This window comes from Ambystoma mexicanum, chromosome 3q (genome assembly GCF_040938575.1).
Source record: "Ambystoma mexicanum isolate Mex_15411 chromosome 3q, UKY_AmexF1_1, whole genome shotgun sequence".
NCBI lineage: Eukaryota > Metazoa > Chordata > Amphibia > Caudata > Ambystomatidae > Ambystoma > Ambystoma mexicanum.
In genome coordinates, this window is record NC_090926.1 from 233,810,991 (window position 1) to 233,833,715 (window position 22,725).

The 22,725-nt window shown below is 49.7% G+C and overlaps 1 protein-coding gene across 5 annotated transcripts in view; it reads right to left on the bottom strand.

Moving 5' to 3' along the window:
- Positions 1-22,725, bottom strand: part of EIF4B (eukaryotic translation initiation factor 4B) — a 968,554-nt gene that overhangs the window by 240,122 nt on the left and 705,707 nt on the right. For all 5 annotated transcript variants that reach the window (XM_069653628.1, XM_069653629.1, XM_069653624.1 and 2 more), the window contains exon 10: positions 5,060-5,154. In XM_069653628.1, the coding sequence (XP_069509729.1) occupies positions 5,060-5,154 (95 nt within the window). The remainder of the gene's footprint in view (positions 1-5,059; positions 5,155-22,725) is intronic.

A 22,725-nucleotide genomic window follows, 5' to 3' on the forward strand; every position in this document is an offset into this window, starting at 1 on the left:
ATAACAGGGATCTTCCACCACGACACCTTGAGTTGGGAAGTGGTGTATGCAGAAAGTGCCGCTAGGTGGACTTTAATGGAATTGAACACTAGACCTGAATCCAACAAGTGGGTCAGGTATAGAACAATATGTGTGGGAGAGCAGTCAATTGGGTTGATGCCTTCCCCTCTGCACCAGATGACAAATCTCCTCCACTTGCTAGAGTAGCAGTGGCGAGTGTTAGGTTTTCTGGCTTCCCTGAGAATGTCCATACATCTCTGCGGGAGCAGTAGATGTCCGAATTCTATGATCTCAGGAGCCAAGCTGCTAAGTTCATGTTCTGGGGGCATGGATGCAGAGTCCTGCCCTTGTCTTGTGACAGCATGTTGTACGGGCAGGGGAGTTTCACTGGGGGAGATAGAGACATCTCCATCAAGTGAGCGAACCATGGCTGTCGGGCCCACATTGGGGCCACCAGTATCATGGTTACTTGTTCCTGGTGCATCTTGTGCACCACCTTGTTGAGAAGGGGAGTCGGGGGGGAAAAGCGTAAACAAATTTCCCTGACCATTGCATCGACAGACCGTTCCCCTTGGATTGGTTCTGGGGGTACCTGGAGGCGTAACTTAGGCATTGTGAGTTCTCCAGGGTTGCGAATAGGTCTATTTCTGGGAATCCCCATTGTGTGAAGACGTCGAAGACGATGTCTTCGTGTAGTCGCCATTCGTACTCTTCGGGCAGGGGGAAATCTCTGCTGAGTTTGTCTGCCAGCAGATTGAGTTTCCCTGGTACATGTTCTGACAGTAGGAACATGTTTTGTTTGAGAGCCCACTTCCATATATTTTGGGCCAGTTTGGACAGTCCTCGAGAGTGGGTGCCCCCCTGCTTGTTGATGTAGTACATGGCTGTGGTGCTGTCTGTAAGGACCAACACCGTTTTGCCCTGTAGGTGTTCCTGGAAGGCTTTTAGCGCCTTGAACACAGCTAGTAGCTCCAGTAGATTTATGTGTTTGGATGCTACATTCGGAGTCCACACTCCGTGAGCAGTCTGATGGGATAGGTGAGCCCCCCATCCTGTTAGGGATGCGTCTGTGGTTAGAGTGGCTTCCGCCGCGGGTGTGGCAAAAGGTTTCCCTTTTTCCAGGTTTTCCTTTGTCCACCATCGTAGCCAGAGAACTAAGGCCTGCGAAACCACCACTGGATCGTCCCATAATCCGCTGGCCTGACACCACTGGCTATTGAGCCACTCTTGCATAGGGCGCATGCGCAGGCGCGCGTGAGGTACCAAATAAATACACGACGCCATCATGCCTAGCAAGCGCATTGCTTTTCGTACCGTCACCTCTCGACCAGTCACATATTGAGGGATCTGAAACAGCATGTTTTGGACCCTCTCGTTGGAGGGGAAGACGAGGCCGTCCTTTGTTTGAATTAGAGCCCCTAGGAATTGTTTGATTTGGCTGGGGTCTAGGCTGGACTTCTTTTCGTTGATGGGGAAGCCCAACTGGAACCAAGGGGTCTACAGTCTTTTGGGTATTGGAGAAGCATGTTTCGTAAGAATCCTCTGTTATGAGCCAGTCGTCGAGGTAAGGGTAAACTGGGATGGACAACCTGCGCAGGTGGGCCGCTGCCACTGCCAGTACCTTCGTGAATAACCTTGGTGCTGATGCTATGCCGAAGGGTAGCACTCTGAACTGGTAGTGTTTGCCCTCTATCATAAACCTGAGGTATCTTCTGTGCGCTGGCAACATTAAAATATGGAAGTATGCATCTTTCATGTCCAATTTTGTCATGTAATCTCCCTGTGATAGCAGTGGGATCACTTCCTGTAAGGTTACCATACGAAACTTCTGGGGTTTGATAAACTTGTTCGCTGGGCGCAGATCTAATACAGGGCGCATGGTTAGATCCTTTTTGGGTACAAGGAAGTACACTGAATAAATACCTTCCGTTACCTGAGATAGAGGCACGACCTCTATGGCTCCTTTTTCCAGCAGTAGTTGTACTTCTTGGAGAAGGATGGCAAGGTGTTCTGGTGTCATGCGTCGTCCTCTCGGGGGTCTGTATGTTGGGAAACTGTTGAATTCGATGCAGTATCCGTGGGCTACGGTGGAAAGTACCCAGCGGTCTGACGTTATTCCCTCCCATGCTGGAAGAAAGGATGTTATCCGGCCCCCGACCGGTGTTGCATGGGAGGGGACGCGAATCTTCGCGTCACTTGGTGTTGTTGGGGGCTTGGGAGCCTCTGGGGGTGGACCCCCGCCCTCTCCCCTGCGCTGTCCTCTTTGGCTGTACTGCCCATTATTGGTCTGGTAACTGGTGGCAGGGTACTGTTGCTGCTGATTCTGCTTTTGGCGTTGGCCACGAAAAAAGCGTGTGTTGCCATTGCCGCGTCTGGCAGTGGGCTAGAGATCTGGTCAAGAGTTTTGATAGTATCGAACTCTTTTTTAGCCATTTCCAGAGCCTCATCCACCGCCTTCCCGAAGAGGTTTGCGTCTTCAACAGGTTTATTTATTAAAGACGCCTGTGTCTCCGGTTTGAACCCTGAGTTGCGCAGCCATACATGGCGTTTTAGGAGTATTCCCTGAACCAGGGAACGTCCCGCTGTCTCAGCAGCATCCAGAGAGTTCTTTACAATACTCTGGTTGACCTGGGTTCCTTCGCCAATAGTTGAAAGCAGGCGTGTACGTAATGGTTCCGGCGCTTCTTCGGCGTCCTTGCGCAGTTTGGCCCACTGCGCGTCCGCGTAGCTAGCTAGCAAAGAATTGTTCGCAGTTCTTGCCGAAAAGGCAGCCGAGGATGTGACTCTTTTAGCAAGGGCATATAACCTCTTGCCCTCCTTGTCAGGTGGTGCCTCACTGGTGGACAGCGGCACCCCTGCCCTCTTCCTTGCATTAGTTACTACAAGGGAATCCGGAATGGAATGTCCCCTTATGTACAGCGGGTCTGAGGGTGAAGGAGTGAAAAGTTTTTCAATCCTTGGATTAACTCCTCTGATTAGTGCGGGTGTGGATAGCGAAGGGATGATTCTTCTCTTCACTGAAGCGAGGAGGGGAATGGTCTGGCTGACTGGGTGTTTCTCCTTAATTACTCTTTCCACAAAGTCTATTTCCGGAGAGATCTCCCCAGTGTCCAGTTCGAAATGTGCTGCTGCTCTGCGCAACAGGGCATTGAATGTGGGCTGATTGTCAATGGGAGAGGTGTTTCTAACAGGTGAATTGTCTGGAGGATTTAGGTTCAGGACATCAGTGTCCGAATATCCTGATGGGGATTGCCAGGAATGAGAAGGTCCTTCTTCTGGATTTTCTGCGAAGCCTTCTCCTACCATGTCTGGGCTGTCTTCCAGACCTTCCTCTTGGTTCTGTCCTTCTTCATTGTCCACAAAATCATCCTCCTCTTCTAAGTATTGTTCCTCACCAGTGAGGTAATACACATTATGGAAGTCTAAGGATGTGTCCTGCCTCGGTATTTGGCCCTGGGGTCCTCCTGAGGCCCTTCGCTTGTTCTCTTGGGAGTGGGAGGGTTCTGGGTGTTCATAAACCTCTCCATTCTCTCCATGCAGAGATGGAGCCTTTCCATGGTTTCATGGGGTACCCCTGAGCGGTCTAGCGGGGGAAAATTAGTGTCTTCTTGCTGAAAACGGCTCGACCTCTCCCACAACGTCGAGGAAAGTGTCCCGTCGCCCTCCGAAAAGCCTTCCGGTGTGCTGGGGGTCCCCCCGACTGAAGGGGGTAGTGCCTGTTTTTCTTCGGGCTTTTTCGGCGTGTCTTTTGACCTTTGCGTAGCGCTCGACGTGTCTTTCGGCGTACGCTTCTGGGCGTCGGCTACAACGATCCTCGCCAAGCTCTCTGTGACTCGTTTGTCAGCGGAGGGCTGTGGTTTCGACGTTACGGGTGTCGAACGTTCTACGGCGGCGTGCGCTCTCTGCTGGTGCGCGCCGGCCGATGGTTTGGGGGCAGCGCCCTTATCTGCCGAAAGCCCAGTCGCTGGTCGCGGTTGCGAGAGGGGCTTCGAACCCGAACGGTCCGAGGAGGCCGCCGGTGTAACCTGCGTCTCCTTGGGCGCTGATGCTTTCTTCGTCTTTGACGAAGAAGAGCTATGGGTTGTGGGTTTATGTGTTGTATCGTGTGCGTCAGTGTCGCCGGGGTGTTCATCCCCATAAGCAGGGCGTGAGCCGAGCCCGTCGGGGCCGGGGACAGACGACGAAGAGCGCGAGCGCTCTTTAGAGGGGTGTACGAGTTCCGTAGCAGAGGTCGTGTTATCACGTTCCTCGTCACTGTCGGTGGTAGCAGCGGCGGGTGAAGACCCGGCCTTTGACATAGCGTAGGCCGCCCACCTCTTGACCCTACGGTCTTTTAGAGTCTTTTGCTTTAGAAGCCGACAAGCCGAGCAACCCTCCTCTACGTGATCGAGGGGCAAGCAGCGGTTACGCCGTGAATGCTTGTCCTTCCAAGTAAACTTGCCCTTACAAAGTGGGCAAAACCTAAAGGGTGTCCTCTCCATAGCCGAGGCAATAAAGCGTGATAACTACCCCAAGGGAAAGGAAGGGGAAAAGGAAAGGCATTCTCAGAAAAAGAATCAGAGATGTCCCACGACCCCACTCTCCCTACTGTATTTGGCCTGCGAGGCCAGGCCACGTGTTCGGCAACGCCGACGGATCTCCTCCGCTCGTCCCCTCCGTCGAAGATCTTGCTCGGCGGAGACAGCTTCACCACTGCGTCGAGGGAGGGATCGATATATTAAATCTTTAAACAGGAAAAAACGACCAAAGGTCGAGGAGATGGAATCTGCAATGTCTCTCGAGGAGCTCCGCGTAAAGGCGACCAGTAGCTGGGCGGAAAAAAACAATCTGAGGGACCTCGACGCGCGAGGGATTGTGGGTACAACACACGTCACTATAGGGATAGTATTTCAGACACGCCCGGTCGACGTCCCTTTTCGACTACGAAAAACAAGATGCAATACTCCGCAGTGACCACTGGATGTCGGACCTATGCACAGCATGTGATTCTAAGCAGATTAACAAGCATCAGAAACTTTTATTTTTGGAAAACCACTTAAATGCAAAGAATTCTACTTACTTCTCGCAGAAGTGCCAGTGCTGCCAGTCTGAGATGACTCACTGCCTGTCCTGGAGCGTTCTTGGGTGTTCTCTTCACTACGCCAGCTTGGGTGCCTATAAGGCAAAGTATAAGAGGACAAAAGCTGAGCCCAAGAGCAGAACACCAGTGTCCCCAAAAGAAAGCACATTTAATTAGGTATGGATGGGGTGTTTGCAGAATCCCAAAATGGCATCCTTCATATTCATTTATATGACCAACATTATAATGTGTTAGTGTTTGCAGAGCGTGCATTGGTTTTATAATCACATGCTAGGCATACTTTCCTATCTAGTGGTGGGTATGCAGTATTAGAAGTGGTTTGCTAAAGTAAAATGTAGGCATTGGCACTCCCGCTACACTATTACTATCCTTGTACAGGTACCCACAATGCTCAACCATGTTGAAAACCTTTAATAGCTTTTTCTGCCTGTTTGTAGCCATGAAATGGGGAACGGTTCAAAATAAAGATTCGATAAGAAGCTAAATCAAGCTCCTGGGTGTCTTGCAACACCCAGTAGGCAGGAGGTAGTGCTGGGGAACCAAGAGAGTACCCAGTGCAGCGCAAATCTAACTATCACATGAGATGCACAATAATCGTTTGTCCATTATGTGTGATTCGTTATGCATAAATGTGTACTATAATCTTTAATTCTTCTTTACTAGCAATCTCAAATACACAAAGTTAATGTCACATATACATGTTTGTAAGCAATCACCTGACTTAGGGAACCAAAAGTAGTGCCTGGTTAACGGTTTTCAAGCCAACCAGGCTCTCCAATGATGGAGCTCCCCTCAATTTGGAACTCTGTAGTGTGTGCTTTGCTTATGTTGTGAAGAATTACCTTAGACAATTCACTGCAATGTCATTTACATGTATTCCTGTATCACAAAAGATAAAGACGGGTGTGAGCATATGCGATTTTAAAAACGATAGATTCACAAAGACCAGCTCGTAGGTAATTATTGTCTTCTGGGGCTATACATTCACATGCTAAGCATAGATTAGCAAACACTGTTGGCTCCTTGTTTGGGCGGGGGCCAAGGATACGGCGGGGATTGTGGTAAATCCTGTTGCAAAAAAGGTTTTACCACTACTTGGCTGAATTGTGGGTATGCTTTTCTCTGCATATCAATACAGTACTATATAATATTGATGGCACCCTGATCCCAGTTCTTAAACAAGTGAAAACACTAGATGTATACCTAGACGCCAATCTCACCATGACCAAACATCAGTACGCTCTCTTCATCCACGGCCTACACCTCCAAACTCAGCCTGGCCAGGGCCTTGGTAGTATCCAAATTGGACTATTTCAATGTACTGCTACTAGGGACCTTCAATAACAACCTCTCCAAATTGCAACTTCTGCAAAATAAAGTCCCAAGGGCAGCAAAAAGTTTGATCACATTTCTAAGACAAGAAAGGAAGGAAGCCTCTGGTTACCGATCAAAGCGAGAATTATCTTTAAAAAACACTGCATCGCCCATAAATGTCTTTGCAAAAAAGCCCTAATCTACCTCAACAACTCCCTTCAGAAAAAAAGAATCCTCCAGAACACTGAGATCCAATGACAATCTACTACTAGTGTCCCCTCACTACAAATCTTCTACAGCTGGGGGCAGCAGCTTCTTGGTCTTAGCCCCTAAACACTGGAACACCCTCCCACTCAATATCAAAAAAGAATCCTCCCTCCCTGGTTTCAAGAAACTAAAAACCTGGCTATTCAATCAATATTAGCACATTGACATGCCATTTGAAGTCCACCGGTGTAATGTGTAAATCACATCAGTGATTGTACTATATGATATTCTGTCTCTAAATAACCTATGTAAACTGTACAATTTGTATGACTAATGCCAAAGCTGTCGGTAACAACGCTGTGATACCCCAGGGTCTGGGAGTGTAACAAATGAAATGCAATACATTACTCACCTTAATCGTATTTCTGATGCTTGTATCTGCTTAGATTCACATGCTGTGCGTAGGACGACATCTAGTGGAAGCTGCAGAGTATTGCAGTGTTTTTCGAAACTCGAAAAGGGGCGTCTAACTAGGGCGTGCCAGTAATACTATCCCTAGTGTGACGTCCACTGTACCCATGATCCCTCACGCGTGTAGGACCCTTCGATTGTATTTTTTCTAGCATGAGGAGTAGCACGAGTATAGAGTATCCAAGCAGATGAGATAGATAAGACTACAAGCATCCATGCGCCTTCTCTCAGAGGGGAGGAAGAGCGGGCGCATGTGAATCTAAGAAGATACAAGCATCAGATGACAGCTCATTACTTACCGTAAAAGCATTTCTGATGGTTTTATCTGCTTAGATTCACATCTGTGCATAGTCCGACATCCAGTGGTCACTGCAGAGTATTGCATTTTGTTTTTCGTAGTCGAAAAGGGGACGTCGACAAGGCGTGTCTGTAACACTATCCCTATAGTGACGTGCGTTGTACACAAACCCTCACGCGTCGAGGTCCCTCTGTTTGTATTTTTTCTGCCCTGAGGGAGCCTTCTATTTGTGAGTGAGTACAGAAAAGAGAGATGTAGAAAGGTGTCTTATGTTCCTTCCATCCGAGCGGGGAGGAGGGTGGGCGAATGTGAATCTAAGCAGATACAACCATCAGAAATGCTTTTACGGCAAGTAATGCATTGTCTTCTGATGTTTGTTAATCTGCTTAGAATCACATGCTGTGCATAGACTAGCGAGCAGTACCCGGAGTTGGCAGTGGGTTATGAGAAGGAACAGTAGAGAAAAGATGTCTTAATACTGCCTGTCCCACCTGGGAGTCAGATCTAGAGAGTGCATCTAGACAGTAGTGTTTTGTAAAGGTGTGCACAGAACTCCAGGTTGCCGCTTTGCAGATGGACTCAAGGGGAACATTTGCAATGAATGCTATGGATGCCCCAGTGCCTCGAGTAGAATGTGCTCTTGGCTTGAAGGGTAGTTCTCTCTCAGCAAGAGTGTAACAGAGTGATGCATTGAACAATCCATCTAGATATAGTGGATTTTGAAACTGCATCTCCTTCTCTTCCTGCTGCCACCGAGACAAAGAACTGATTAGTCTTTCTCAGTGGTCTGGTTCTTTCCATGTAGAACATGACAGCTCTGCGAACATCAAGTGTATGCAGACTTTTTTCTCCTGAATTGGAAGGGTTTTGAAAGAACGTTGGTAGTTCTATTGACTTGTTTACATGGAATTTTGAGATGAATTTCGGTGCAAACCTTGGGTGCGTGCGTAGAACCACTTTATCTTTGTGAACTGCTACAAAGGGGTCTAAAACAGAAAGAGCCTGTAGTTCACCTACTCTCCTAATGGAGGCGATAGCTATTAGGAAAGCGGTCTTAAGAGTGAGGTCTTTAAGAGTTGCTTTGTGCATGGTTTCAAAGGGTGAGCCCATGAGTTTGGTAAGTACCACATTCAGGTCCCAGCCAGGAGCTGGGTTTGCTATCGGAGGGTGTATTCTCTTTACTCCGTCCATGAAGGCTTTGATAACTGGGACTTTCCACCACGACACTAAGCTGGGAAGTGGTGTATGCAGAAAGTGCCGCTAGGTGGACTTTAATGGAATTGAACACTAGACCTGAGTCCAGTAAATGGGTCAGGTACAGGACAATGTGCGTGGGGGAGCAGTCAACTGGGTTGATGCTTCTTCCTCTACACCAGATGACAAATCTCTTCCATTTGCTAGAATAACAGTGACGGGTGTTAGGCTTTCTAGCCTCCCTGAGGATGTCCATGCATCTCTGCGAGAGTTCTAAGGGTCCAAATTCTATGATCGCAGGAGCCAGGCTGCTAAATTCATGGTCTGAGGGAATGGATCCAGTGTCCTGCCCTTGTCCTGTGACAGCTTGTTGTGCAGGCAGGGAAGTTTCACTGGGGGAGATAGAGACATCTCCAAGTGAGCGAACCATGGCTGCCGGGCCCACAAGTATCATGGTAACTTGTTCCTGGTGCATCTTGTGCACAATCTTGTTGAGAAGGGGAGTCGTGGGAAAGGCGTAAGCAAATTTCCCCGACCATGGAATCGATAGACCGTTCCCCTCGGATTGGTTCTGGGGGTACCTGGAGGCATAATCTTGGCATTGTGAGTTCTCCAGAGTTGCGAACAGGTCTATTTCTGGGAATCCCCATTGTGTGAAGACGTCGAAGACTATGTCTTCGTGCAACTGCCATTTGTACACTGAGGGCAGAGGGAAGTCTCTGCCGAGTTCGTCTGCTAGCAGATTGAGCTCCCCTGGTACATGTTGCGACAGTAGGAACATGTGTTTGAGAGCCCACTTCCAGATATTCTGGGACAGCTTGGACAGTCCTGGAGAGTGGGTGCCCCCTTGCTTGTTGAGGTAGTACATGGCTGTGGTGCTGTCAGTAAGGACCATCACCGTCTTCCCTTGTAGGTGTTCCTGGAAGGCTTTTAGTGCCTTGAACACGGCCAGTAGCTCCAGTAGGTTTATGTGCTAGGATGCTACGCTCGGATACCACACTCCGTGAGCAGTCTGATGGGATAGGTGAGCCCCCCATCCTGTGAGGGATGCGTCTGTGGTTAGAGTGGCTTCCACTGCGGGTGTGGCAAAGGGTTTCCCTCTTATCAGGTTTTCCTTTGTCAACCACCGTAGCGAGAGAACCAGGGCCTGCAAGACCACCACTAGATCGTTCCATTGTCCGCTGGCCTGACACCACTGGCTGTTGAGCCACTCTTGCATTGGGCGCAGGCGCGCGTGAGGTACCAAATAAATACATGACGCCATCATTCCTAGCAAGCGCATCGCTTTGTGCACCGTCACCTCCCGACCTGCCACATATTGGGGGATCTGAAACAGCATGTTTTGGACCCTCTCGTTGGAGGGGAAGATGAGGGCGTCCTTTGTTCAAATTAGAGCCCCTAGGAACTGTTTGACTTGGCTGGGGTCTTAGCTGGACTTCTTCTCGTTGATGGAGAAGCCCAGTTGGAACAAAAGGTCTACAGTCTTTTGGGTGTTTGAAAAGCATGTCTCGTAAGAATCCCCTGTTATGAGCCAGTCGTCGAGGTAAGGGTATACTGGGATGGATAACCTGCGCAGGTGTGCCGCTGCCACTGCCAGTACTTTCGTGGATAACCTTGGTGCAGATGCTATGCCGAAGGGTAGCACTCTGAACTGGTAGTGTTTGCCCTCTATCATGAACCTGAGGTATTTTCTGTGCGCTGGCAACATTAAAATATGAAAGTATGCATCTTTCATGTCCAGTGTTGTCATGTAATCTCCCTGTGATAGCAGTGGGATCACGTCCTGTAAGGTCACCATACGAAACTTTTGGGGTTTGACAAACTTGTTCGATGGGTGCAGATCTAATACAGGGCGCATGGTTAGATCCTTTTTGGGTACAAGGAAGTACACTGAATAAGTACCTTCCGTTACCTGAGATAGAGGCACAACCTCTATAGCTCCTTTTTCCAGTAGCTGGTCCACTTCTTGGAGAAGGATGGCGAGGTGTTCTGGTGTCATGCGTCGTCCCCTCGGGGGTCTGTATGTTGGGGAACTGTTGCACTCTATACAGTAGCCGCGGGCTACGGTGGATAGTACCCAGCGGTCGGTCTGATGTTATTCCCTCCCATGCTGGAAGAAAGGATGTTAACCGGCCCCCGACCGGCGATGCATGGGAGGGGACCCGAATCTTCGCGTCACTTGGTGGTGTTGGTGGCTTGGGAGCCTCTAGGGGTGGAACCCCGGCCTCGCCCCTTGCCACGGCGTTGACCTCTCTGATTGTACTGGCCACTATTACTTTGGTAGTTGTTGGCAGAATATTGAAGTTGTTGATTCTGTTGCTGGCATTGACCATGAAAAGAACGCTTGTTGCCAAATCCCCGCCTGTTAGGGGGCTTTGAGATTTGGTCCAAGGTCTTTATGGTATCAAATTCTTTTTTCGCATTTTCCAGTGCGTCGTCCACTGCCTTTCCAAAGAGGTTAGACTCTTCAATAGGCTTGTTAATGAGCGCCGCTTGCGTTTCCGCCTTAAACCTGGAATTGCAAAGCCAGACGTAGCGCTTCAGCAGAATTCCCTGTAACAAAGAGCGGCCATCTGTTTCCGCTGCATCGAGGGTATTCTTAACGATGCATTGGTTGACCAGAGACCCTTCATTAACTGTAGCCGGCAATCTAGTTTTTAGGGGTTCAGGGACTTCCTCGATGTCCTGCTTAAGCTTTCCCCATTGCGCATCTGCATAGCTTGCCAGCAATGTGTTATTATTGGCAATTCTAGTTGAGAACTCTGCCGAGGTGGTAATTCTTTTGGCTAGGGCATAAAGCTTTTTCCCCTCTTTATCCGGGGGTGCCTCGCTGGTAGACAGTGGATTCCCCAGCCCTTTCCTAGTGTTAGTCACCACTAAGGAGTCCGGGATTGAGTGACCCTTAATATATAGTGGGTCTGATTGAGAGGGTGAGAACAATTTTTCGATTCTTTGATTAATCCCTCTTACTAGTGCAGGGGTGGCCAGTGAAGGGTTGATTCGTCTCTTAACAGAGGCGAGTATTGGAATGGTTTGGCTGGTGGGGGTTTTTTCTTTGATAATCCTTTCCAGGAAGTCAGTGTCTGGGGTGACCTCCCCAGTTTCGACCTCAAAATGTGCTGCTGCCTTCCTCAGCAGCGTGTTAAAGGTGGGCTGATCGTCAACAGGCGAAGGGTTCCTAACTGGTGTGGTCTGAGGAGACCTGATGTCTATAATGTCTGGCTCTGTAGACCCTGATGGTGACTGCCCGGGATTTGGGTCGCCCTCACCTGGGTCTTCTTCGTACCCTTCCTCACTTATGTTAGTGTCCTCATGGAAGCCTTCACCCTCTTGTTGGTTTTCATCATTAATGAACTCCTCTCCTTCCTGGAAGTGAGTGTCCTCTTCGGTGAGGTCGTGAGAGTTCATATCCTCCTGAAAGGGGTTATTAACAACTTTGGGTACTTAGCCCTTGGACTTTCTAGGCGTACCTCCCTAGGTCTTTTAGGTGTCCTATTTTAGGGAATGGCCATGAATCTGTCTAACTTGTCCATACAAAACTGGAACTTCTCTAAGGTCCACTGAGGTAGGCCTAGCGGTCTGGGAGTGAAAAAGGAGTTTCTTCTCCTTGTATTCGCCTAGATCTGTCCCATAGCGTCAAAGATAAGGTGCCTTCGCCTTCTGAGAAGTGTTCTGGCAGGCTAGGGCTTTCCGTCGACGGTGGGAGCTGTCCCAGTCTACTTTCCGGTGCCTTCGGCGTTTCTTTGGCCTTGTGCGCGGTTTTCGGCGTGTCACTTGTCGTCCGTCTCTGGCCGTCCTTAGAAGATATACGTGCAAGGCTTTCGGCGATCATTCTGTCTGCCGAGGATCGCTCGCCGTCGCGCTAGGTACCGTTGAGTCTTTACTGGCAACGTGCGCACTCTTACGAGGCACGTCGCCGCCTGAGGGTTTGCGGTTAGCGCCCTTAATTCCAGAGTGCTCGGTCGCCTGTCGCGGGAGCGGGGAGGGCTGGCGACCCTTACGGTCGGCGGAAGACGCCAGTGGGCCCAGCGCCTCCATTGGCGCTATGGCTGCCTTCGTCTTCGCCGAATGCGTGCCGTGGGCTATGTGTTTATGAGATTTCTTGTGTGCGTCCTTGTCGCCGGGGTGTTCATCCCCATAAGCTGGGCGTGCGCCGGGCTTGTCGGGGCCGGGGACGGACGAAGAGGAGCGAGAACGCTCCCTCGAGAGGTCTACAACCTCCGTTACGGAGGCTGTGTAATCACTGTCCTCGTCACATTCGGCAGCGGGCGAGGAATCTGACCTAGACATGGCGTAGGCCGCCCACTGACTTCAGGAGCCATACTGCCAAGTTCAACGAGTTTGGTTGAGGATGCACCGTCTGTCCTTCGAGCTGGGAGAGTAGGTTGTACCAGCAGGGGAGTCTGATGGGGGTCGCACACCGCCAGTTTGCATAGGTGTGGAAACCATGGTTGTCTCGCCCACATAGAAGCAACTAGGATGAGCGTCTTCGATTCCCTTTGCATCTTGTTGACCACCTTCCTCATCAGAGGGGTTGGCGGAAAGGCATAGGCAAACATTCCTGACCAATTCATCCATAGAGCGTTCCCCTTGGAGGCTGGCTGGGGGAACCTGGATGCAAAGTCTGGGCACTGTCTGTTTTCTTCTGTGGCGAATAGGTCTATAGTGAGGAAACCCCACTGTGAGAAGAGATCTTCTACGACTTCTTCGTGTAGTCGCCATTCGTTGTCCTGTGGGATGGGATCTCTGTTCAGAGAGTCTGCTAGTGAATTGAGATCCCCTGGAACATGTTGGGATGACAGGTAAATCTGTCTGAGTGCCCATTTCCAAATTTTCTGGGCAAGCTTGGACAGATTTGGCGAACGAGTGCCCCCCTGTTTGTTTAAATAAAACATCGCTGCTGTGCCGTCTGTTAAGATTTGCACTAACTGGTTGGCTAGGAGGGGATCGAATGCCCGAAGCGCTTTGAAGACTGCCAGAAGCTCTAGCAGATTGATGTGATTCTGTGCCACTGTGTGAGACCAGAGACCCTGAGCTGTGTGGTGAAGGTAGTGAGGACCCCACCCTGCCAGGGAGGCGTCTGTTGTGACAACGGCCTGGATTTCTAGATCGTAGAAGGGTTTCCCCTTTGAAACATTATCTCTTGCCCACCAGCGACGACTCTGTACTAGTGTTGGTGAAACGACCACTATATCGTCCCACTGACCACTTGCCTGAGACCACTGTTTCGCCAACCATTCCAGAATGGGTCGCATCCGCAGGCGCGCATTGGGAACTAGGTAAATGCATGATGCCATCATGCTTAGCAAACACATTGCTTTGCGCACCCTTATCTGGCGACCGGACTGATAGAGGGATTTGTAGAAACAGATTCCAAATTCTTTCCTCCTATGGAAAGCTCAACCCCTCTTGGGTGTCTAGGATAGCTCCTAGGAACTGTTTGGAGGTGCTTGGCACCAGGCTTGTCGATTGTTCTTTGAATGTTGGATCAGCAAATTGCGGGGGTTTCCCCTGTGATGAGCCAGTCGTCCAGGTAAGGGTATACTGGGATTGCCTCCCTGCGTAGGTGCGCCGCCACCACCGCCAGGACCTTGGTGAATACCCTTGGAGCCGAGGCTATTCCGAAGGGCAGCACCTTGAACTGGTAGTGCTGGCTGTCTACCTTGAAACGCAAGAATCTTCTGTGCGCTGGGAACATCTTCCATATCCAATTTTGCCATGTAAGACATGCATTACTTACCGTAATAGCATTTCTGATGATTTTATCTGCTTAGATTCACATGCTTTGCCTATGGTCTGACATCCAATGGTAACCGCAGAGTATGCATCTCGTCCTTCGGGGACCGAAAGGAGAAGTCGGCATAGGCATGTCTGTAACACTATCCCTATTGTGACGTGTAGTGTACCCAAAATCCCTCACGCGCCGAGGTGCCTCCGATTGTATTTTTTCGGCTATGAGGGAGCCCAAGGCTATAGTGAGAGTGCATAAAGAGAGAAATGTGAATCTAAGATACAATCATCAGAAATGCTATTACGGTAAGTAATGCACGTCTTCTGATGCTTGTTAATCTGCTTAGAATCACATGCTTTGCATAGCCTAGCAAGTAGTACCCGGAGTTGGAGGTGGGTTGTGAGAAGGAACAGTAGAGAAAAGATGTCTTAGTACTGCTTGTCCCACCTGAGAATCAGACCTAGAATGAGTGTCCAGGCAATACTGTTTTGTAAAGGTGTGTACAGAACTCCAGGTTGCCGCTTTGCAAATGCACTCAAGGGGAACATTTGCAATGAATGCTATGGATGCCCTAGTGCCCCGAGTAGAATATGCTCTAGGCTTGAAGGGCAGTTCTCTTAGCAAGAGAGAAACAGTGTGATGCATTTGACAATCCCCCTTGAGATAGCCGATTTAGAGACAGTATCCCCTTCTCTACCAGCTGCCACAGAAATGAAGAATTGTTTTGTTTTCCTCAGTGGTTTAGTTCTTTCCAGGTAGAACATGACTGCCCTGTGCACATCTAGTGCGTGTAGGCTTCTTTCGGCCATGCTAGTAGGGTTCTGGAAGAAAGTGGGTAGTTTGATTGGTTCACATGGAACTTTGAGATGAATTTAGGTGCAAATCTGGGATGTGTGTGCAGACTACCTTATCTTTGTGGACTGTAACAAAGAGGTCTAGAACAGAAAGTGCCTGTAGTTCGCTAACCCTTCTGATAGAAGTGAAAGCCACTAGGAAGGCCTTTTTTTTATAAGTCAGGTCTTTTAGACTTACTTTATGCATAGGCTCAAAGGGAGCTCCCATGAGCCTGGTCAAAACCACATTTAGGTCCCACCCAGGGGCTGGGTGAAAAATGGGAGGATAAATCCTCTTAACCCCTTCCATAAAAGCTTTAATCACCAGTATTTTCCACCACAACACTTTTTGTTTTGATGTGGTGTAGGCTGACAGAGCAGCCAGATGAACCTTTAGGGAATTGAAGACTAACCCAGTATCCAACAGATGGGTTAGGTACAGCACAATGTGTGTGGGTGAACAATCAATGGGATTCACGCCCTTGGAATTGCACCAGATGAGACACTGTTTACATATGCTGGCATAGCAATAACGTGTATTCGGTTTCCTAGCTTCCCTGAGTATGAGTATATCCATGCACCTCTGAGGGAGTTGCAGGTGTCCAAACTATAACCTCAGGAGCCAAGCTGCTAAATTCAGAGTTTGTGGGCATGGGTGCAGGGTCTCCCCCATGTCCCGAGACAACATGTTGTACGGGCAGGGTTGTTTCACTGGAGGCATAATCTTGGCATTGGACGTTCTCCTGAGTAGCAAACATGTCGATTTCTGGGAAACCCCATTCTGCAAAGACGTTGGACACAATGTCTTCGTGTAGCCGCCATTCGTATTCTTCGGGCAGAGGGAAATCTCTGCTGAGTAAGTCTGCCAGAAGATTGCGTTCCCCTGGAACATGTTGGGACAACAGAAACATGTGTTTGAGAGCCCATATCCAAATGTTTTGGGAAAGCTTGGATAGCCCTGGAGTATGAGTGCCCCCCTGTTTGTTCAGGTAATACATGGCTGTAGTGCTGTCCGTTAGAATCAGCACTGTCTTCCCTTGTAGTTACACCTGAAAGGCATTCAAAGCCTTGAACAGCGCTAATAGCTCCAGTAAGTTTATATGGTTGGACGCTACTTGAGGGGACCAAACTTCGTGCAGTGTCTGCTAAAGCAGGTGAGGACCCCAACCCCCCCTCCACCCTGTAAGAGATGCGTCTTTAGTGAGAGTGGATTCCACTGTAGGGGTGGTGAAGGTCTTCCACTTCAAGAGGTTTTCTCTTGATCACCACTGCAGAGAGTGAACGAGGGCTGGTGAGACAACTACCAGATCTTCTCATTGTCCGCTGGCCTGACACCACTGGCTGTTGAGCCACTCTTGCATGGGATGCATGGCAGCCGCGTGTGGGGAACCAAGTATATGCAGGACGCCATCATTCCTAGCAAGCGCATGGCCTTGCGCACCGTCACCTCCCGACTGGCTACATATCGAGGGATCTGAAAAAGCATGTTCTGAACCCTCTCGTTGGAGGGTAAGATGAGACTCACCTTTGTCCGAATTAGAGCTCCCAGAAATTGTTTTGTTTGACTGGGGACTACACTGGATTTCTTTTAGTTGATTGAGAAACCCAGACTGAAGGAGATCCACTGTCTTTAGGGTGTTCGAAAAACATGTGTCGAATGAGTCCCCTGTAATGAGCCAGTAGTCGAGGTAAGGGTAAACTGGGACCGACAATCTGCGCAGGTATGCTGCAGCCACTGCCAGGACTTTGGTAAAAACCCTTGAAGCCGAGGCTATGCCGAAGGGGAGTACCTTGAATTGGTAATGCCCGTCATCGATCATGAACCCTAGATATTTCCTGTCCGCTGGCAACATTGAAATATGAAAGTATGCATCTTTCATGTCCAATGTTGCCATGTAGTCCCCTTGTTTCAGCAATGGGATCACCTCTTGCAGTGGTACCATGCGAAACTTCTGGGGTTTTATAAATTTGTTCGCTGGGTGCAGGTCTAGAACTGGGTGCATGGTGAAATTATTTTTGGGTACAAGGAAGTACACTGAATAAATACCCTCATTTACCTGAAGAATAGGGACGGATTCTGTGGCGTCCTTTCCCAGCAGTGCTTCGACCTCTTGATTCAGGATCTCCAGATGGGCCGGTGAAAAGCACCGTGAGCGCAGCGGTCTGAATTGTGGCGATTGGGCGAATTCCACACAGTACCCGTGGGCAACCGTCTTTATGATCCACTGGTCTGAAGTTATCCCCTCCCATGCCATGAGGAAAGATGTTAATCGCCCCCAACTGGGGCGACATGGGAGGGGACCTGGATTTGGTGGTCATTTCTGACCAGAGGCTATGGCTAAGGATTGGAGCCTCTACCTCTACCTTTTCTGCGTTTCTGACCCCTTGAAGGGTAGTATGCGGGGCTTCCAGAAGTTTGTCCTGTGTTGAAGTTCCCCTTGCCGTAGTTGTTTTGACCAGCACAGGCTTGCTCTCGAAAGGACCGCCGAGAGTTTATTACCCCTCTGGGGGGAAGGTTTCTGTATGATCTGTTGCAGAGACTTCAGAGTCTCATGCTCCTTCTTGGCTGTTTCCAAAGCCTCATCCACCGCTTTCCCGAAGAGGTTAGACTCCTCAATGGGCTTATTGATGAGGGAGGCTTGTGTTTCCGGTTAAAACCTGAGGTACGCAGCCAAGCGTGTCTTTTCAGTAGGGTCCCTTGGGCTAGAGACCTGCCGGCTGTTTCCGCAGTGTCCAGGGTGTCTTTGATCACATGCTGGTTAACTTGTCTTCCCTCCATTACAATGGAGAGAAGTTTGGATTTGGCGGGTTCAGGAACCTCTTGGAGGCCTTCCTGGAGCAAGTTCCACTGAGCGTCAGCACAGCTTGCTAAAAGTGTGGTATTATTAGCAATCTGTGTAGTGCATGCGCAGCCGAAGTGACTCGTTTGCCTAGGGCATACAGTCTTTTGGATTCCTTGTCCGGCAGTGATTACCCCGTGGCAAGGGGTACCCCTGCCCTTTTTCGAGTGGTAGTCACTACAAATGAATCTGGGACGGCGTGCCCTCTAATGTATAGAGGGTCGCAAGGGGAGGGGCTAAATAACTTTTCCACTCTCGGGTTCACTGCTCGAGTTAGAGCTGGTGATACCAATGAGGGGGCCAACCTTCTCTCAACAGAATTAAGGAAGGGGATGGCCTGGCTAGATGGAGGCTTCTCCTTAAGGATATCCTCTACAAAATGGGGGCTGAAGACTGATCTTGAAAATGAGAAGGAAATTGGAGGTTAGGGTCTACCCGAGACCTTTTTGGGGAAGGATGTTCAGAACAACTGATGATCTTCTCCAGCCGGTCCGTACACCCTTCAAACTTCTCCCTAGTCCATTTAGTGGACCCAGGCGGGCCTACGGGTGGAAAAGCGACGTTTTCCACCCTACGGCATTGAAAAGGGTCTCTTAGGGTGTCAGAAAGAGGCTCTTGACCATCTTCGTACGCATAGTTTGAATTGGGATCCCAAACCACATCTGAAGTTTTTTCTGCGGTTTGTCCCATAACTTTAGGTGGAACCGGGGTAAGACCCACCGCCGCTGTAATTCTTTCGATGCTGCCTTCGATAAATTGCCTAATCGGCATGAGATAGTTGCTCCGATGGTCTACCGATAGGTGTATTACCTTCCGCGGCGCCAGAGGGCCTAGCAGTTGGTTTTTCGGGTAGAGGCCTAGCCGTAGTTTTTGACTGTCGCAGGGTTGGATTTCCACACTTCGACGTGTGAAGTTTTTGGAGTAGCACCCTTACTTAATTTTTGTTGGCCTAATGCAATACGCTGCTGCGGATGCGCAGAAGGCTTTGGATCTGAGCGATCCGAGGAAACAGTCGAAATTTTCGGCGGCCCTGTTGGTGCTTTCATCTTTTTCGACGAAGACGGTGTAGGGGTGGTCTGCTTAGTGTGCTGCGTTTCTACGCCCCTGTCTCTGGATTATAGGCGCCGAAATCCACAGCCGTAGACGAATCCCCTGTCGAAGATGTTCTCGTGACCAAAGTGACTCAACGGGGAATAACCAACAAGTCGGTAAAGATAAACAATGTCTCTTGTAAGAGCTCCTCTATAGGGCGACCAGTTAGCTGGGCGGAAAAAAACAATCTGAGGGACCTCGGCGTGTGAGGGATTTTGGGTACACGTCACAATAGGGATAGTGTTACAGACACGCCTATGCAGACGTCCTCTTTCGGTCCCCGAAAGACAAGATGCAATACTCCGCGGTTACCACTGGATGTCGGACCATATGCAAAGCATGGGATTCTAAGCAGATTAACAAGCATCAGAATCCCTTTTTTAGTAGGGGGGATTACCTCTTGGAAGTGTAGTCATGCAGAATTTTTGTGGCTTTGACATACTTGTTTGCAGGGTTTAAGTCTAATACTGGGCGCATTGTTAGATTTTTTTTTGGCACAAGGAAGTAAGTTGAATAGATACCAGTGTTTACCTGGTTGCCCGGGACAAGTTCTATTGAGTCCTTTGCAAGAAGAAGGATGATCTCTTCGAGGAGGATTCTTTGGTGCTCCAAGGAGTGTATCTTATATCTTGGAGGATGGTTGCGGGGGCGTTCCAGTAGCTCTATACACCATCCCGCGGACACTGTGGCAGCACCCATCTGTCCAAAGTGATCCCTTCGCATGCGAGGGTGAAGATGGAAATGCATCCCCTACTGGGGATGCATGGGAAGGGACCCGGAGCGGAACCTCACTGCTGTTTATTGGGAGGTGTAGCGCCTCTACTGGGGCTGCCTCTCCCCCTACTGCGGCCCCTCTTTTGACCTCTGGAGAAACCTTGGGTAGCGTGTTGGTTGCTGCCCCAGAGGTTCCTTGGTTTTGATAGTAATTGGACCCTCTCTGGGAATGTTGGCTGCGAAAAAGACAACAATTATTTCCTCGCTGGTTTGGGGGCTTGTTAGTTGGCCAAGGGACTTTAAGGTGTCATATTCGTCCTTAGCAGTCTTCAGCGCTTCCTCCACTGCTATACAAAACAGGACATTTGGTTCTACCGGCATGTCTATGATGTTGGCTTGGGTCTCGAGTTTAAACCCAGACTGCCTTAGCAAAGCTGGCCGTTTAATCACTGTGCCTTCTGCCATCAGCCTTCCTGCATTGTCGGCTGCATCGAAGTTAGCTTTGAGAATGCATCCGGACACTGATCTACCGTCCGATGCAATTTGGGCTAACTAGCTCTTTAAAGGATCTGGTGCGGAGGCAATGAGGGCAGCTACCTGTTCCCATTGGTGACAATTGTGGCTTGCTAGCAGAGTGTTGGTATTGGCAATGCGTGCTTGATATGCAGACGTGGATGCCACTTTCCTCCCTAGAGCATATATTCTCTTGCTCTCCTTGTCCGGGGGCGCTTCCGAAGATGCTAGTGGTGTTCCCGCCCTCTTTCTGGTGGTTGTAACCACTCATGAGTCAGGTTTTAGCTGTCCCCTTATGTACAGTGGGTCGGAGGGAGCGGCTTTAAACAGTTTTTCTACTCGTGGGTTAACTGCCTGAGTAAGATTAGGGGTCACCAGGGAAGGATCGATTCTGCGTTGAATAGATCTTAGAATGGGGATGGTTTGAGCAATGGATCTTTTGTCCCCTAGAATTTCCTCTGCAAAATCTCTCTTCTAGGGCACCCAGAGTGTCAATTTGGAAATGGGCTGCAGCCTTGCCTCCGCCTCGTCTTCCTCCTCCTGGTCCTCATCTCTATAGTAATCGACCCCAGTCTGGTCGTCCAGCATTTGTACTTCCGAATCCTCACCATACTGCTGGTAAGGTTCGACACTAAAAGGGTCCGAAATCAACCCCTGAGCTGGAGTCTCAGTACGGAGGTAGCAGGAGTACTGTGATAGCTATGGAAGAAATGTGGATCTTTTTCGTAGGAATCTACAAAAAAGAACATCCTCCTCATCACTTTATGTCCTCCGAATCCCGTGGTCTTGAACTGGGGATAACCCTCTCCTTATGAGGTTTGTTACTTGTCTGTTCCCCGAGTAGGTGGAGGGACAGACTTTCCCTTGGGGACAGGGTCAGGACCCATGGATTTTTCTGTTTCTCCTTCTGAACCTGGTGTTCAGAGGCCTTCTAATGTTTTTCCCCCTTTCCCATGTGTGGAGGAGTGCTTTCCTGACCCTTTGGCATTTCCTGAATCTTTCGATGCTTGGCGTCGAGAATCGGAGGAGGGATCACGAGATTCGGGAGCCTTAGAAGAGGGGCGTTGAATCTCAGAAGCAGACGTCGAACGAACTACAGGAGAAGCCGCCGAACGTGCTGCCTGTGGGTAGACGTCAGATTAGTCTTCTGACAACAATATCTCCGACTTTAGGTAATGTGCCACTTTTAGCAACCGTGGACGGTTGCTGTGCGTCATGAGGCGACCGTGACTTGGAACGCCCAGAGGACACCGAATCGGCGGACCGCTCTCTTTGTGCCTTCTTATGCGATCACTCGACACACGTGTCGAATCTCAGGCAGGGTAAGTGTGTTTGGTGGAAGAGGTGTGGGTAGCGCTCTTGTCGCCGGGTGTTGTCCCCATAACTGAACCGACGATCAGTCCTCCGAGGTCAGGGGCTTGCGCGTGGGTGCCTGACGACACCCCTGTGCCCTTGCCGTCCTATACAGCGGCGTTGCTGCCATCGCTGAAGGAACCCACTGCATCCATGGCCTTGAGTTGCCTGGCGTAGTGGGCCCAACGCTTGGTGGAGCAGTCCTTGTGTGTCTTGGCTTTGAAGAGCTTACAAGCTCTACAATCTGCCTCGGGGTGGTCTCTTGGAAGACACAGGTTACAGGTATTAGGTTTGTCTACCCAGGGAAACCTACGGTTGCACATCAGGCAGAAGTTAAAGGGAGTACTCTCCATATGTCAATATTAGGCAGCGGGCGGGCACATGTAGGAAAACGTGTGCGTGCGTGTGTGTCTCCACCCCCCACTCTCCCTACTTGCACAGGGCCAAGGCCAGAGGCACGGGCCAAGACCAGAGGCCTTCCAAGGCCCAAAGTCCATTGTGTAGTCCCAGCGGCTGTTCTTCCTCCATCTCGAGTACCGCTGTCGATCTTCGACATAGGGTTGGAGAACAGGGATTTTTGTTAATTATATGATAAATGGCTAAAAGCCAGGGAACTGCGCGAATATGCTTACGACAAGTATAGGGGAAAAAACAAACTGAGGGTCCTACACACAAGAGGTATCATGGGTACAGTGGACGTCACACTAGGGATAGTATTACTGGCACACCCTAGGTCGTCACCCATTTTCGAGTTTCGAAAAACAAACTAATACTCTGCAGCTTCCACTAGATGTTGGCCTATGCACAGCATGTGAATCTAAGCAGATGCAGGCATCAGAAATAGGTGGTAGTGCCGACTGTCCACCTTGAAGCGCAAGTACTTTCTGTGCGCTGGGAACATGGAAATGTGAAAATAGGCATCTTTCATGTCCAATGTTGCCATGTAATCCCCTTTTTTTAGGAGGGGGATTACCTCCTGGAGAGTAGTCATGCAAAACTTTTGGGGCTCGACATACTTGTTTGCAGGCCGTAAGTCCAATACTGGGCGCATTGTCAGATTTTTATTGGCACAAGGAAGTTGAATA